The 18,451-nt window shown below is 37.3% G+C and overlaps 1 protein-coding gene across 2 annotated transcripts in view; it reads left to right on the top strand.

Moving 5' to 3' along the window:
- Positions 1-18,451, top strand: part of LOC107710841 (bridging integrator 3-like) — a 66,268-nt gene that overhangs the window by 20,287 nt on the left and 27,530 nt on the right. For both annotated transcript variants that reach the window (XM_016515692.1, XM_016515693.1), the window contains exons 4-6: positions 2,435-2,496; positions 7,048-7,184; positions 15,988-16,028. In XM_016515692.1, the coding sequence (XP_016371178.1) occupies positions 2,435-2,496; positions 7,048-7,184; positions 15,988-16,028 (240 nt within the window). The remainder of the gene's footprint in view (positions 1-2,434; positions 2,497-7,047; positions 7,185-15,987; positions 16,029-18,451) is intronic.

The following is an 18,451-nucleotide window of genomic DNA, read 5'->3' as shown; positions in this document are numbered from 1 at the left end:
TTTAAAGTATATTAAAATAGAAGGCTGTTATTTTAAATTGCAATTATATTTCACAAATTTACAGTTTTTTTCTGTATTTTTGATCAAATAGATACAGCCTTGATGAGCATATGAAACTTCTTTAAAAAAACATAAAAAATCGTACTGACCCCAAACTTGTGAACGGCAGTGTATAGTTATCGTTATATTTATCATTCTTGGTGTGAACAGGCCTAAAAGCCACAAAGACACCATAAAATAGTCCATAATACAATTTTCTACCATGTACACTATTTTCTTAGTTACCAAAGCCATACGTTGTAAATAATATTTTTTTTTTCGAAGTTGTAAATAAAACAGATTATTGGAGTATGTTTTACAAGAAAATACAACTTCTGTTTTTCTAATTAAAATGTAATGTTTAATTCAACGTGTTACTTGCAGTTTCTTTGAATTTTTGCCATTTTTGACTGAATTGTTTCTAAACCATTTTTTTTTTCTTCAGTGTATGGCGGCTTAATGTGTTCTTATCCACTGCGATCACATAAATTAGTTCAGTTAAAGAACTGGATCAGTCTGATTCACAAACACCTCATTCAGACTGTTTTTGTAAACCAAACCAAAATTGTATTATGTCTTCATAAGCTTTTTGAAGCATCACATTTTAGTTGGAAACTAGCTGGACTTTAAATAGAGGAATTGAAATCTCTCTGGTTTCATTAAAAATATCTTCCGTAAGTTTAATTTGTGTTTTGAAGATGAACATGAAGGTGAGAAAATGACAGAATTTTCATTTTTAGGTGAACTATCCCTTTAAGAGCTAAAATCCCATGGGTCATATTCTTTACTAGTAAAATCACTTTGTCTCGAGTGGCTCATTGCTTTATTAACATTGCCGTCGTGCATTTTGGCAAGAAAATTCACACTTTGTGCCAATAGGACTTATATGTAGTCATAGCCCCCAAAGCATTGTCCTCCTCCTCCTGCCCCCCGAAACCTTTCGTCAGAATGTGGGGGTTTGGTGCTAATGTGTTGGCTTGTAACCCGCGCTAACTCTAAATGCCATTCACATGTTAGGAGACGGCATGCTGCTAGCGTGTTCGCATGACAGCCGTCTGGAGCAGCTGGGCCAATGCTACTCTATTAACACCTACCGTAATGGACCCTTTATCTAATCTTGTTAGGAGTCTCTCTTTCCATTTCTTGCCAGTTAACCATGATTCCCCACCTCCTCCTCCTCTTTATCTCTTCAATTGTTTTTTTTCTTCATTCTTTCGGCATCCTGGTATAAAGGTGATATACTTTCCCACACCCTTTTCTTTCCACCTTTTTATTCTTCTAATGTCATACAGCCAAAAATAAAAAAATGAAATTACCAATTTCACCACCATTTTCCCCAGATCTCCTTAATTGCTGTAATAAGTGCGGTGTGAGGTGCCTCAAGGGTGTCTCCCAGTCCGTGTCTAATTTTCCACCTAATTGATTATAATGAACAGCTCCCCCATCAGCGGTGCAAACACACTCGTGTGAGCGCGAGTCGGATGCAGTAGTGCGGTAATTGCAGTTGTTAACACCCCCAGCGGGTGTAAATGGATCAACGCTGTGAAAGACCCTGTGAATGATCTCTTCTGCCTCTCAGGAAATGTTACTGTTGTACAGAAACATGAATGGATATTGGATACTTGCAGATGAGTGTAGTAAAATAACTTGGGTTGTTTTATCTCTTATTTAAATATGATAAGAGCATTTGATGCTGAACCACAATATCATGGACAATTGCGGATGAATGGGCTTTTTACATCTTAGCAACTGCAAAGCAATGCCCTAGCAATTATACACTTAAATGTACACACAATGCTGGGTAATAACTGATTACATGTAATCTGGATTACAAAATCAAATTCCACAAAATAAGTACTTGTAATCAGACTGCAGTTACTTTTTATTGATTACATAGGTCTATAGGTGAGGCCACACAGCAAATTATTTCAATTTTAAGAAGTGTTTTCTCAACATTGCATCATTTTTTATGACATTTTTTGTTTTAATTATTAGCTTTTCATTAAACTCTCAAACCCACTGCAGTTCCTTCATGAACCCCAGTTTAAGAAACCTTGACGTAATGTGATGTTTAATACACTTAATGTTGTTAATAACAACGAATGTAATATATTTTATTTCTCTTCGAATTTTCATATCAATATGGTACAAGATTGTTATTTAAGTCAGTGTGATAACGAGTTAAGTCAAAGTAATCTAAAAATAATCAAAAACTAGTCAGATGTGTAATGTAATGGAATTTTCATCATGTAATTCGGAATCATTAATGGACTTGAAACTCTACTGTCACTTTTGACAAACTGAAGGTGTTCTTGCTAAATTTGAAAGAAAGGGAAAACAATGTTAACGTTGAAAATAAGTTTAATATTGCACTTTTTATTTTTATTTGTTTTAGGGTGGAAGATCAGACAAAGAAGCTGCATAAAGACATGAAGAAAAGCACAGAGGCTGATTTAGGTTTGTGATGATTCCCTCTCCTCTCTGCTAATGTTGACTCTTCGCTAAATATAACGGTTGTAATGTCAAAATGAAACCATATACTGGTGTAAATTGGTAAAATCAATATAAGCTTCCATCAACACTAGACCTGCATTGAGCTGTCACATTTTTCACTTTTGTATTTTTTCCTCTGATAAATTTATGGAATTCAGTGAACATTAATTAAACATTTTTAAATACGTATTACAGAGCTGAAATTAATACACTTTGGGTCACTGACAGTATTTTTAAAGGAATGTCCTGCATCTAGTAAAACAACGTTTGTTGCACAATGCTGATTAACAGAAAATAATTTAAACTGCGGTTACATGATGCAATTTAAAATCTGAACAGATTGTAAAACACTATCATACCCTTGCTGACTTTATAAATAATTACAGAGGAAAAACTGTGCATCATACACTAAATGACTGAGGATCACACACTTCCAGACTTTTCAAGTCGTTCCAAACACAACAAACTCATGCGGAAACATGCGCCTCAGATGAAAACACGTGACAAATGAAAACAATATGCGTTCTAAAATCAGTTCAAACTTCCAAACATGTTTAATATCTTCTGACTGGATAGAAGCTAAATAAATAAATAATAGTCTGAAGCTAAAAATTAGACTATTTTCTGTTAAATCTATCAACTCTGACTGCCGGATCTGCAGACTGACTCTGACTTTTTCCACCTATAGTGTCGGCGCATCCAAAAATCAGGAAATGTAGTGTATTCCAGCCCTTAAACGGTGCTTTACAGACAGTTATGTCATGTCTACTGGTCGACCGATATGGGTTTTTTGACAGCAGGGTGGCCGATGGCCGATTTAATTGTATTTATTTTAATTAATATTTAAGAAATTTGAAATCATTTGAAAATGGATTAAAAAATAAATTTGTAAAATAAATATACTTTAGATGACAAAGTATTTTCCACAAATAAATAAATATTTAATAAAAATATAATTAAAAAGGAAGTAAACTGTAACCAACAGAGCACTCAGTATTCTGGGAAGTTTGTGTGCATTGGGAATCATATTTTTTCAAATAAAGCCAAGGTAACACTCATTTTACATACAGCACATAGTGAAAATGACATGAATATGACAGTAGGCAAATACATAAAGCGCAGCATAATTCAAATTGAATGTTTAAAGCATTCAATTTGCACGGACTGAAAGTCACGCAGAGAACACGCGATCATGCAGGTCACATGCACACTTCACAAGATCTCACAACTGGATTCGACTAAGTTTGCAAGGTTTGTGAAATAAAATTTTCATTAGCCATTCAAAGATTTTTTTAAATGATGTAAATGCATATTTGCTGAATGCTGACGGCAAACGAGAAAGTATTATGTTTGCCTTTCTATTACTAATAATATAAAAGCAATCGTTATAATACTTATTGTATACATTTTAATTCCGTATTAGACAGAACTGTTAACTACGACAGCGAACAAGAGGGAGAATGTAAGCACTGTGTGCTCAGGCGCTGCCGTTCTCAGCGCCGTCAAAATAAAAGTCCCGCCTCGCATGCATCGACCAAACAGAAAAGCTTATCAGCCAGTGCCAATATTTGAAAAATGCCAAATATCGGCCGATATATCGGTCGACCACTAGTCATGTCCCTTTCTGGTATCTTTGCACATAATGTTGAAAGTTGCCAAATTTATTGCCATTATCACAGTTACACAGAAAGTGATTCTGTTATACTATTTTAATGCAGACTTATCTAATGTTTTAAGGGATCATGAAACGGAGAATCAAAATGTTAATATATACACTTGATATGTTATTCTGCAGTAAAAACATACTACAAGTTTCAGAACTTAAACTAACTTCCCAATTTAAAATGATTTGTTTGTACTCTTCTGAAACGCCAGGATTTGTAATGGGAAGAATTGTCACGATTTCCCCTTGACACGGCCCTTAGCATGCGTCATCTCCGCATGTAATCAAGGAGGCATGTTCTGAACAACTCGCGTCTGTCCATCAATCACAAGATGCCGATTAAGACCGTCAGACGTTGTTTTGTCAATGGATGTCAAGAAACTGCACATCCAAACACTTGATCTGTGCATTAGAAATGCATCGCTGAAGTTTATTCTTAATGATGTGACTGAAAGATAAAGTTTTCATTTATTCTTCACATTTCACAATGGCCTGTTTTGTAAAGTATTTTAAATCTTTTATTGAAAGGTACGGCAGTGCCAAGCATATGCAGGAAAGTACTTTTATTTTTAATCTTACAGCGTGCTTGTAATAAACAACAAACCAGCGTTTAAGGCTGTTAAGACAACAAGTGTTTCATTGTTTGAGTGTTACTAATAAAATCACATACCTGCGTACATGCAGCATGTTTCATAATACGACAAGTAATAATAGCACTATATACTGAAAATTAAGCACTTAAGCAAGCAAAAGCAATTATCATGTTAAAGCGGTTGCAATCATTGTGGTTGAGTGGTTTCAGTGTCTTTTTTTCTTCGGGATCAAACATATATGGCTCTATCACAGCGCTTGCCATCTCGAGGGTCAAAAACACAACTATTTTCCTGTTTAATACTGTATAAAGCTGCTTCGACACAATCTGTATTGTAAAAAGTGCTATATAAATAACGGTGACTTGACTTGACAACATGAGGTAAAGGAAGGTTGGATACGGTGCGATGAAGTTAGCCAATCACAGCAGTGGGCATTTACTCCCTTTGCAAGAGGTAACACCCCCTCAAATCCAGTGTTGTTTGCAGAGAGTGAAATTTAAGATGGATGGTGGTCATTTTAACAAGTATTGGATCTTTTTGGTGCAAAAACACTTATATACACACATATAAAAATCGGAAACTGCATTTCATGAGCCCTGTGGCTTTTGATGTTTCAGAATTAGTCAGACATGAGTCATAATTATTTTCTGTGGTATTATGGCTCAAATGTCTGTACTGATATTGGAATATTCCTTGGAATGTGCCAAAATATTTATGCAAGGATCAACCAGTAAATGCCGATTTCCACAAAATTCTAATAGAATTTTCTGTGGGATTTCCATGGCCTAGCTATGACAAGGAAGATTATTTTGCTGGGTGTCAATCATATGTGCTGCACATGTAGCTGTGATTGTGCGCCACGCAGCTGAGCTGCATTTGCTGCATCAGTCCTCCACCACATGGAGGCACATTAGTGGTCAAACGTGCATCCTTTATCAACAGACATAAACCAGAAGTTAACAAAAGTTCAAAATATTTAGCCCCAGGATACTGAAATGCTTTCTGTGCTGTCGGCAGGTCAGAAATCTTTCCAATCCATAAGATGCGAGGCAAAACACCTGCGAAAGAACAAAGATTTATAGAGCCGCTTCACAAGTTTGTTCCGTGCATGTTGGAAGGGGTCGTTAGAGAGTTGACGGAGATGATGAATATTCACTAAAGAGCTCTGATCGTGTGCTGCTGCCTCAATAGTGCCAACGCCAATTACAGTCCGTCGCCTTCCCTGCCAGAGCTGCTTAAAGTCAGAATGCTGATCAGATGAGCACGTCAGCGTCAATCCAGATCAGACGCACACCAGGCAGGAAGCCAGATAAAACATCCACCCCTCTACACCCCACAGCCCAAACACAGGAAATACTTGATTTACTTGAGCTAATTGGGGCAAAGTCAAGAAAGAAGGGGAAAGTTTCTTAATTTCAGGCCCCCTATGCTGGATATGGATGTCTTCCATTTTAAATTGGAGAAATATGTATTCATATAATTAGTTATGTTGTAAATATAATTGTACTTTATTATTGTAGTTATTTTAATAGTTATTGTTGTTTTTGTAGTTGTCATCATTATTTTTAGTATTATCATTTGTATATTATTCATATATCCATTATCGAAACCGCTTGTCCTATGTACAGTCACAGGAATGGTGGAGTTATTATTATTATTATTAGTGTTGTTATGCTTCTATCCATCAATTTTCCAAACTGCATGTTGTTGATGATGATTATAATATTATTATTATTATTAGTAGTATTATTATTGATGATAATGATAATAATAATAATAATAATTATTATTATTATTATTACTATTATTATGTTGTTGTTATTTTTAGCATTATTATTTGTGTGTTATTTTTAGGTATGAAAAGGCCCTTAACACATGAATGGAGTTATTTATTTTAATATTTAATATTTTTATTTATTTATTACAATATTTATTATTTTGTTATTTTTATCATTTTATATATTATTTTATTTTAACAGTAATAATTCCAGCATCTGCTGCCTGTCTTTCTTTTGTGGTTTAGTGTGGAAATAAACATGAGTCCTATTCTGCCATATGTTTGAAACCACTCTTAATCACACTCTTTAAGTACTTGCCACCTATGCAGATGATGAATCGTTTTAAACCAATATACATTCTGTTTGTAGATGACTTGAAGTTCCAGACATGAAAAAAGTTGACTGTCCAGACGTTGTTCTGCTATTTTGGCCATTCTTTTGTTTTTAGGCTGAATGATAACTGGTTTTGTTTGTTTTCCAGCAATGTCTAAAGCAGCAGTGAAGATCTCAGGGGACTTGTTGAGCAATCCGTTGTGTGAGCAGGATCTGGCTCTCCTTGAATCCATGACTGCTCTGGATACAGCCATGAAGAGAATGGATGCCTTCAATCAGGAGAAGGTGAGATTCAGTTGTAAATGGCTGTGTTTCCCAATGCATAAAACATCTCTTCTTATGACTTTTACATTTAATTGAAATGGACTTGTTGAATTATAAATACTGAACAATCCCATTTATCTCAATGGCAGTTGCTTGGCTGGCACATGACCCAGTAGAAGTATTCAATTTAAAATCTGCCATCTTGATGGCTCATTGGTGCTCAGTTCTGTTGCCAGTTTTTTTTTTTTTTTTTTTTTTTCCTGAGCCGGAAATGCCAGTTGCTGGTTTAGGCGTGTTTCCAGATTGTTTTCTTGGGCAGGCTGGAGCTGAATTGGCCCTCACAGCACAAAGTCTGACCAACCAATAATCACAGCTGTGAAATATCCCCAAATACCATTCCAGCCTTATTCTACATCAGACCTATTCAACTCTGATCTTGGAGGGCCACTGTCCTGCAAAGTGTAGCATCAACCTTAATCAAACACACCTGCATAACATTCCAAGTAATCCTGAAGACCTTGATTAGCTGTTCAGGTGTGTTTGAACTCTGCAGAGTCTAATCATTCAAACCTTGACCGCTTGGATGTGCTTGGTAGTTTTTTGTTTATTTTGTTTTGGCCAATATGTTATCTTTGACTTATACTGACACCTAGTGCTGTGGATGCGGCATCACACAAACATTTTCAGTTACTGATATCTTCATACAAAATTTGCAGCAAGTCAGGATTTGTTTATTCTGTGAGTGAAAGTGTCAAATTGTGCGTAATATTTAGCTGATCTCAAAATGTCTGCTTCCATGAGGCGACTCGCTCCCATGTAAAATATGAGTATGAGAACATTTTCCTTAATTAATACTCATTTCTTTATGGCTAAAACTTTTTAATGAGGAAAAAGTTACTTTCTTCCATCTTTAAATAGCATATGCTCCACCCCCACTTCGACCAGAAGTATTTAGGCTTTGTAAGCTGCCTCTTATTAGGCAGTGATGCTCGTTTGCATAATAAGCAAGTGAGTGTGAGACATGTTTATGTTTTGAGCATATATTGCCGCCACTAGATCTGGCTTACTCACCTCTAGGCCCACTCAGAATCTGTACACTTTTTTTTCTTCCGTATTTTCTGTGCTAATTGTGGTGGGGGGGGAATCAGTGGAATCAGTGGAATTCTGCAGAATGGATTCCAAATTGGTAAAATGTGTGTGTTGCACTTGTATTGGTAGTTGATAGCATGATTGAATTACCCCAAAATATTTAATAATGTCCGCACACATGCTTAAAAACAAACCAGCATTATGCATCAAAGTCTCTCAAACGCTGGGAATGGGAACCAAAGATGTTCTATACATTTGTTTCTTCATCCCACTTTCCAAATCAAGTGATAATGCACAGGGAAATGCAGAATGTTTCTTTATAAAATCCTGCTTAACACATTTACACACCCACAAGTGTGTGTCAGCCTTTCTGAATCTCCACTCAGAACACACACAGATTATGGTCTCAGCTGAAAGTCATCTAGTCTTTTGTTAACTATTTTAGCTTATCTCTTTCATGTTTAAGGGTGCAGTGTTTATAACTCAAACATTTTATGCTGCCTTTGGTTATCAATCCAAATCATTACTGACTTCTCCACACCATCAGTCTTTAGGTGCGTTCACTGTTGTTCAGTGGATTTTTATGGCCGAAATACAGTCATTTCAATTGGAACCCACGCAATTGGAAACTTCATATAAAGATTTTATGATTTTGCAACAAGATGATAATGGAAATTGGCCATGTTGACCAACAGAAAGATGCTTGGTTTGAAAGTGACTTTGGAGTTGTACTTCATACTTCACTGCTTTGCTCACAATCGACAATCAACCTTTTTGCCCGTGAAATTTTGCCAGAACTTTGCTAATGCAACCACATCTTAAATGCATATATTTGAAATTCCTGTGCAATTTTTTATTCCCCAGTAGCTGTTTATATTGGTCTTCCCAATAACCATCCATATGACCATATGTAGTTGGCTAATGTTTATGTATAACTTGACTCTGTTTAGTACGTCTCAAAAATGAACCATAGACCAACTTCATTTCTGCCTTGCAATGCCTTCTAACCCGTGTTTATTTTCTACTTTTGGCCAAGAGAAATAGTTGCGTTTCTGACTTTGGCAGAAGTACGTTCTGTCTTCCCTCCAGCAGATTGGGTATGAGTAAGTTTTTCTCACAGCAGACCCCACGCCCTTCCACACTCAGTGTGCACATGCATCTTCAAATGAGTCCCATCTCTGCGTTGCTATCTTCTGTTTCCTGCTGCTGGTGGTACTGATTGTTGTCTTTTCCTTTTTTCCCTCTTTTTTCCCAACATTGGAGTCAGTCTTTTCTTTTGAAAGTGGTTAAGAGCCCTTAAGCGATACACTCAGCGCTGACTGCATGTCAGAAGAGTAGCGCTGATCTTCTCTGGTCTATCACCTACAACCTCCGCCCTGGAAACTGGGCCCTTCAACATTCCCAATGTATTGAACTCTATGGGGTGAAGCGTCAAACCACCGCACTACTCCCAGTGTCAGGCATTGTAACATGATGCGCAGAAGTTCAGACAGTTTCAACTTTGACTTTTTCTGCTGACTATTCAAAGCTCAGCTATTGTTTACCGGACAATTTTCATAATGTATTATGTGGACAGAGCTGGAACAAACATCAAAAAATGAAGGAAGAGAGACTGATCCTCTGCAAGTAGCTACACTTAATTTTTTCTGTAAAGCACCAATGACTTATGCCTTTCAGAGAAAATAAGTTTGAAGACTGGAGTAATGGCTACTGAAAATTTTGCCTCCTCCACAGGAGTTAATTGCATTTCATTTAGAATTAAGAAATCTTTGTTAATGGCGACACCGGTGGCCGTTAAGTGAACTGCACCCAGCAACTTATTTATAAAGTATATTTAAACCTGTAGACAAGGGGTGTCCAATCCTGCTCCTGAAGGGCCAGTGTCCTGCAAAGTTTTGCTCCAACCCCTTAAACATACCTAAACCAGCTAATCAAGGTTTTTCTAGGAATACTAGAAACGTTCAGGCAGTTGTGTTGAGTTGGAGCTAAACTCTACAGGACCGAGTTTGGGCACCCCTGCTATAGACCAGTGGTCTCCAACCTTTTTTACACCACGGACCGGTTACGTTTGGAAAATATTCTCGCGGGGGGGTGTTGGGTATTCAACGCATTATATGGTGTTTTTTTTTTTGAGTCACAGATCGGACAATTTTTTTGGATAAGCAAGGAAAAAAAAAATTTTAAACAGAGAATGACAATGCCGTGAAGGGTTTTTGACATAGGCTAATTTTATGTGTATGTATACGCAACTCGGTATTTTCGCGCTGTCTGAAACACGTCTCTATGCTTGTGCGCGCTTTGATTGTGTGCGAGAACAGCGCGTGAGTAACGAATAGAGCTCTCTTTCGTTTCTTCTTCTTGTGGTTTAAAATTGCTTGTACGTGTAAATTGGCAAATTAATCTGCAAATCACGTTCGTGCCGAACAGTAGGGTCTCATCCGTATGTATTACGGATCAACTGCGATCTGTTTAACTCCTAATATGTGACAGATCAGAGCAATCTTTCATTTACTTATTTAACATGAATTTGTCAAATTGCTACTCAATATCAATCGCATACAAAGAAAATACAGAATAATTAGAACAATCATTAACATAAATAAATAACAGTGTCATATCTATACACATTTTTCCCAGAACGTTCTTGCGACCCGGTAGCAATTCTTCCACAGCCCGGTAGTGGGTCGCGACCCGGTGGTTGGGGACCTCTGCTATAGACTATATTGATCTGGCTACATAGATGTGAGACTATAGTTTGAATTAATCCCTTCTCTTTGCATGACACATTGACATTACAGCACAGAATAGCTCTTGCAGCATTAACCTGTACATAAGCATTCGTTTCATGTGTCAGAACAGAAGAAAGGCTTTCGGGAGCATGCGTAAATTTGTTCCATTCTTTCGATTTTCCCGGCAAAAACGTCCAAAGTCTTGCACATAAAAATCAGTCTATAGGCTTTCAACCTAGGAAGTCGGGGACGGTCTCAGGTAAGTTTGTTACAAGTTGTTTACACATTGACAACAAAAAAGCAATAAATACATGAATATTCTAACATACAGCCCCTTTAAAAATATTTAAAAAAGAACTGTATTTTTGTTTTCCAAATAAATGCAGGCTTGTTTAGTGAGAGACTATATTCAAAAACATTTAAAATCTTAATTAACCCAGACTAAACTTAAACAAACAAACAATGAATGAATGAATGAATGAATGAATGAAATGTGAGTATGAATAAATACAATTTATATATATTTTTTTAAAGTTTCACTGAAATTTTTCACTGTGATATTGTGCCACTCCAGTGAGCTCTTAAAGGGATAGTTCACCCAAAAATGAAAATTCTGTCATTAATTACGTTGTTTACGTTCAGTAGACAGTGCACGCATTCTGAACGTAAACAACTCTCATTACGTTGATTTCGTTTTGGGGTAAACTCCAAAATGGCGGAAGACGGTAACTCGGGGAGAAGAATTGCTGAATAAATTGTTATTATTGTTTTCTTTGCATACAAAAAGTATTGTCGTAGCTTTGTAAAATTACAATTGAACCCCTGATGTCACATGGACTATTTTAACGATGTCCTTGCTACGTTTCTGTGCGTTGATTGTGGTAATTTCATTGCTGTCTATGGAGGGACAGAGAGCTCTCAGATTCCATCAAAAATATCTTAATTTGTGTTCGGAAGATGAACAAAGGTCTTACGGGTTTGAGGTCTTGCGGGTTACTCCCATGAGGGTGAGTAATTAATGACAGAATTTTCAGTTTTGGGTGAACTAACCCTTTAACTTGAATTTTAAATCAACAAATCAGTCTAATTTGTGAGTAATTGTTCAGTCTGAATCGGATGAACTAATTTTAAAAAATCAACTCAAAAGAATGATTCATTTATTGATCCAGTTTTTGAGTTTAATTCACTGATTCAATTATTCGATCGCAGGTTTTTGAGCTAAAAGCTCACTAGAGAGGAAGATTATGTGTGAATAATTTGTAACCTCTGGCTTGAAAAATAGCACAAAAATCACATAGACTGATATTGAGGTGTTTTGTTTTTTTTAGGCCTGGTTGTTTTTGAAGCTTGTTTTGTACATTATGTTTGACTACATGATCCCCATTTACATAATGCAAATGGATCCTTTTGTAGTGTTGATAGGGTTTAATTTACTCCATATTTTTGAATATGGTTGCCCTCAGCTGATAATCAAAGCCATCAATAGCTGCTCAGTCAAACACGTTGTGGATATTCGCTCATGCACAAACCTGCCAGTGCGAAAAACACCGCGAGTGCCTCTAGCTGTAATGCAATCCGCAGCTCGGCAGATCTCAGAAATAGCAGATTGAAGCCTGATGCAAATATCCTTGCTCTCCGCTGACCCCTCTGTCAGATTCACCAAAGCCAAATGCTTTCTACAGCGCTCTCCTCTTCGCCTGAGCACCGTTTTCTCATACTCCACTGTATGGGCACTTGGCAAGCGAACGGCGCTCTATCCGTGGGCGACGAGAGATGTTAGCACAGCTGATTTTTCAGCTCTGCATTTTGCAGTGTGCTGGTGTGAATTACCACCCTGGGATGCTTGAATGGTTAATAAGACTCCCATGAATCACATAGCAAACCTGCAACAAACTCCCCCTGTTCTTCAGATTGAGAGGTTTTGTCACGGTAGCCAAGCAAATCATATTTGTGTTATATAAAGATAACCAAACCGTCGTCTTCCCCACACTGTCGAGGGAAAGATGGATTGCCCCAGGGTGGATGCGAATAGGCAGGGAAATGTTATGGTAATATGTGTAGCTTGATTCTAGGCCTGCGCTTGGTATTTTTAAGTCATGTTTTAGCAGCTTTAAGGCCTGTAGAGTTTTAATGGTTAGTAACTAGCAGCTATGGTGGGGAGGAATATCGATTTTTCAGGGTTGGTATGCATTGTATGTATTTTTGGGTGTTATGTAGTGTGTGTGTGTGTGTGTGTGTGTGTGTGTTTGTGGTTGATCTCTGGCCTCTGATTCACACACACTCTCTCTGGAGTGTTTTCCTCAGGCTGTTCTCTCATCATATAGATATATTTCCGCATCATTCCCACCATCTACTCTATCTTTACCGTATCTCTTTTTTTCTCCTCGTTTGCCTGAACTATCCATTGCCTCTTTCAGCTGAGAAAGAAATGTACTTTGATTGAAAATTGTATCTGTTTGGTTATTATGTATTAATTTAATCCTGCTGCTTTTCAAATGCCTGAATGAAAATACAATATGCCTAAATGCCTGAATATGAGAATCCATTATAAAATGAAAGAAGTAACTATTATGATATAACATCAGTTTTTAATGTTTAAAGGCAGGGTATGTGATTTTTCAAAAACACTTTAGAAAACTGATTCGGGCCGAATAGCAAAACAAACTTGTAGCCAATCAGCAATAAGGGGCGTGTCTACTCGTGATGTGGAGGAGAGAGCTTTCAGTGCATGGGACGGACATTAGCCGAGCCGAGCGACAGAAAGATAGAGATGGCGGATAAAAAACAAAAGAGGAAAACGTCTGCGGAACGATAAGGCAAAGAAGTAGGACCCGTGTAAATATTGGATCAGCTTTCCAGCGCTGGAGAGAACTCAAGGAGCGGAGGCCTGCGATCGGACGCCGAGGTTGCTTTGTTTCTTCTCAATAGGTGAGTAACACCGTGTCTACAACAGCTCTGCCTACACTGGACGCGATCAAACGACCATTGAAAACCATTTGAAATTTGTGTCAGCACGTCATAAATAGAACCCGGCAGCAGTTTTCTGTCGGGGATTTGTTGCGCCATGCCGCTCACGTCCGTAGACACGGTGTAACATTGGTTTTGCTTTGTTTCACAGAACTAATCGTTGCCTGGGTTGCGTACGTATATGTGGGGCGGAGCTATCAAAATAGGGGCAAGACCCTTTTGGGGTAGGGGCGTGTTTGTTTTGGTGATTTCAAATATCAGCATTGGCTACCAGAAATCACTTACTCTGCCTTTAAGTAATTGATCAATTTAAAAGGTGTGTGTGCGTGTGCGTGCGCATGTGCGTGTGTGTGTGTGTAAAATTAGTGTATTTTCCTTCCTGGGGACAACAGTGTTGATGAAGAGCATATTTGAGATGAAATATTAGATGTAATGTGTGCAGAAAATAAAAATCAAGGTAAATATCACTGTATATCTGTATAGGAAATGTATATCACTATTTATGTATGTATTTATTTATTTATTTACTTAATGTATTTATTGTTATGGTTAGAGGTCATTTAGAAATACAACTTACCCTAAGTTTACAATAATTTGCGTTAAAACTAGAAACATTTATTAAGAAAGTAATTCGATTTTTATGTATGTATGTATTATTTATTTATTTGAGTTCATTTACAATTAACATTAATTTTACAATAATTTATGTTAAGACTAGAAACATTTATTAAGAAAGTAATTTGGGATTTATTTATTTATTTGTTTGTTAGGTTTAGAGTTAATTTATAGCTACAACTAACCCTAACATTTAACGTTTATTAAGAAAGTAATTTGTGATTTATTTATGTATTTGTTTGTTTGTTTATTTATTGGTAGGTTTAGAGTTAATTTACAGCTACTACTAACCCTAAGTATATAATAATTTGCCTCAAGACTAGAAACATTTATTAAAAAAGTAAATTTGGGGCACTTTATTTATTTATGTATGTATGCATTTATTTATTTATTTAAGAGCTGCATTGGCAGGCATTTTTAATAATCACTCAGCATCCTTACATATAGTTAATGCTATTTTGGACTCTGTGGATTAAAGATGTAATTTGGAAGAAGGCTATCTCATCTTTAATGAATCGCTCTGTTCTGGGGTCGCGTTTTATTTGCTCTCAGTGACTGACTCTGCTCTCAATAGCGAGTGAGTTGTTGATTAGCTCCATAAGCTACGATCCTCTGATGGGCCTGTCAGCTTGTTTCGGCTTCCCTCTTCGTGCTCTGGTTTAACGTTCCCTGTTTGCTCTCTTCTTGCATTGATTGCCAGGTTAGGTTAGCATTCTGTCAGCCAACCACATCCTATTGACATCTCAGATCTGCAATGTAAATGATGTTTTGCAAGTTTAAGGTTTTAATTGTGTGGCAACTTTTAAGACTTTGTTGGTTTGGGGCTCGAGGCGGCAATGCGACGTTCGTTTACACCCGTTTAACTCAAACACTCCCGTCCCTCCTCTCCTCTTCCTCTTCTTCTCTCCAGCCCTGACACCACATGGAGGAACGAGGGGAATATAAACTGTTATTGTTAAAAATGTTTGTTTGCAAAGAACTTTCATCTCGTACGGCGGCCCACCCTCTTCAGCGTTTTCAACCCCAGCCGGGGCTGCGCTTTCATGTGCCGTCCCTCGCCGATTCCAGCCTTTTGTATTCACTGCACAATTAATATTCACGTCTTTCTCGCTGCTTTCCTCAGGCCAGGAGCACAATAAAGAAACAACGTCACTAACTTTTTCTCCATACTTCTCAGTTGAACGCCAAACGCTCTTCGCATGGAAAAGGAGCGGCGACAGCTGTTGATCTTTTAAACGTGGGGGTCATGTCAGATCCTGCTGCCAATTAGTTTCACTGAGCAGTTGTTATTTATTTTGATTGTTTTGTTGTGTTCGACCATAATGATCGATGTAATTTATTTTGATGGTTGTCATTCAGCTGTGATGATAACTATTTATTTTTTCAGCTAATGTGTTTGTTTTTTTTCTTTTCTGATTATGCAGGTCAATCAGATTCAGAAGACCGTGATCGACCCTTTGAAAAAGTGAGTGCTCATTTTGCTCTTTTTGAAACATTTTAAAGCAGGTTCTGTTCCAAAAACTAGTAATCTGCTATTTAGACACATTTATGCTTTAGGTTATTTAACAGAGTAAAGGGATACGCCACCCAAAAATTCTCTCATCAGTTACTCCCCCTTATTCCAAACAAGATGTATATGACTTTCTTTTTTTGAAAAAGAATCCATCTCTGTGAGTCCATATAATGCAAGTGAATGGAAGCCACAATGTCAAAGCTCCAAAAATCACATACAGCCATCATGATGGTAATCCAATAGACTTGAGTGGATGAATTTATATGTTACACTGCTGTTCAAAAGTTTGGAATCAAGATTTTAAGATTTTTTTTTTTTTTTAAAGCAATCTCTTCATCAAGGCTGCATTTATATGATTAAAAATACAGAAAAAAACAGATATATTGTGAAAAATTGTTACAGTGTAAAATAACTGATTTCTATGTAAATTTAATTTAAATTTAAAATATAATTTATTTCTGTGATGCAAAGATGCTTCAAGAGACCTACCTGTAAAGCTACCTGAAAAACTATGTGCAAGTTCACCTAGGGCAAAAGCTGCTTTAAACAGATTTATACTTGATCTATCATTTTTTTTTGATTCTGTAATTTTGTTACAGTATTTTTCACAAATAAATAAATTGTTGACTAAAAACCTAACCAGTAATCAATAATCAGTAATCTGACAAAGGGATAATATCACTATGCAAATAAAAAATGTTAATGGTCCTAAAAATATTTTCTTCATGCAAAATATAATTTGTCTGTGAAAGTTGACCTGGACATGTTTTTGTGAGCATCACCCACAGATCAATAATCAGTTCATCTCAAAGGGATGATCAGTAATCAGTTCATCTCATCTCAATGCTGTCAAAATAAAAGTTGCTCTTTCGATATTTATTTGCCAAACAGGAAAACATATCGGTCAATACAAGTAATTAAAAAATGCTAAGTATCGGCAAATACTATATATTGGTTTTGGCAATAGACCAATTCGGTGTTTGCAAACAGTGATGAGGTTTTTTGTGGGCGGAGCCTATCTGGTGGCAAAAAATGGCCGTTTTCAAGTAGCAGACTATGGAAGCCATGGAATAAAAGAATTTAAAAAAGGTAAATTTGAGTTTATCGATCAATTTTGAGCCTTGATCACCCCCAGGTGACTGGATGCAGTATAGATCATAAACCCCGCTCTCCATGTAATGTAATGGGACCTGAGACAAACTAAACAAAGTACACTTCAAATAATTTTTTTCCAAACATGGTTTCCGTCATTTGAAATAGTTCTTATCATGCTGATTTATGTTCAAGTGTTTGTTTTTCTAATAAGTTAGCTTTTAGGTAGTTATTTGATGCTATAAAATGGGGTGTGGTGTCATGATTGTGATCTTGCTATTGGTTCTGCGTGAGTTTGGGCGGAACTTTGATACCGCGGCTCCACCTAACGACACTACTGCGCAGACTTTGGCTCCAAATGAATCACTACTGTGCAGACTCGGCTCCAAACGAATCTCTACTGCGCAGACTTTGGCTCCAAATGAATCTCTACTGCGCATACTCTGGCTCCAAACGAATCTCTACTGCGCAGACTTTGGCTCCAAATGAATCTCTACTGCGCAGACTCGGGCTTCAAATAAATCACTACTGCGCTGACTCTGGCTCCAAACGAATCACCACTGCGCAAACTCTGGCTCCAGACAAATCTCTACTACGCAGACTTTGGCTCCAAACGAATCACTGCTGCGCAGGCTCGGGCTCCAAACGAATCTCTACTGCGCAGACTTTGGCTCCAAACGAATCTCTACTGCGCAGACTTTGGCTCCAAACGAATCTCTACTGCGCAGACTTTGGCTCCAAACGAATCTCTACTGCGCAGACTCGGGCTTCAAATAAATCACTACTGCGCTGACTCTGGCTCCAAACGAATCACCACTGCGCAAACTCTGGCTCCAGACAAATCTCTACTACGCAGACTTTGGCTCCAAACGAATCACTGCTGCGCAGGCTCGGGCTCCAAACGAATCTCTACTGCACAGACTTTGGCTCCAAATGAATCACTACTTCGCAGACTCGGGCTCCAAACAAATCTATACTGCGCAGTAGGGATGGGCGATATGGGCTTAAAAATATATCACGATAATTTCTTATATTTATTGCGATAACGATATCAATGACGATAATTTAGGGAATCCTGTTTCTTTAGAGCAGTGGTCACCAACCTTTTTAGGCCCAAGATCCCTGACCTCGGCCTTTATGAAAGACAAGATCTACCTATTGAAGAATTGATAGAAAAAAACATCCCAGATTGTACTTCAAATTTGAGGCCTTTTACTTAGTATTTTAATTAGTGATGCGCCGATCATAGCTGATTCAGAATTCAGATTTTCTTTTCTTTTTTT

The sequence above is a fragment of the Sinocyclocheilus rhinocerous genome, unplaced genomic scaffold, assembly GCF_001515625.1.
Source record: "Sinocyclocheilus rhinocerous isolate Xijiao unplaced genomic scaffold, SAMN03320098_v1.1 scaffold1198, whole genome shotgun sequence".
Classification (NCBI taxonomy): Eukaryota; Metazoa; Chordata; class Actinopteri; order Cypriniformes; family Cyprinidae; genus Sinocyclocheilus; species Sinocyclocheilus rhinocerous.
The sequence above is the reverse complement of the archived record's forward strand: the minus strand, read 5'-3'. Positions and strand labels throughout refer to the sequence as shown.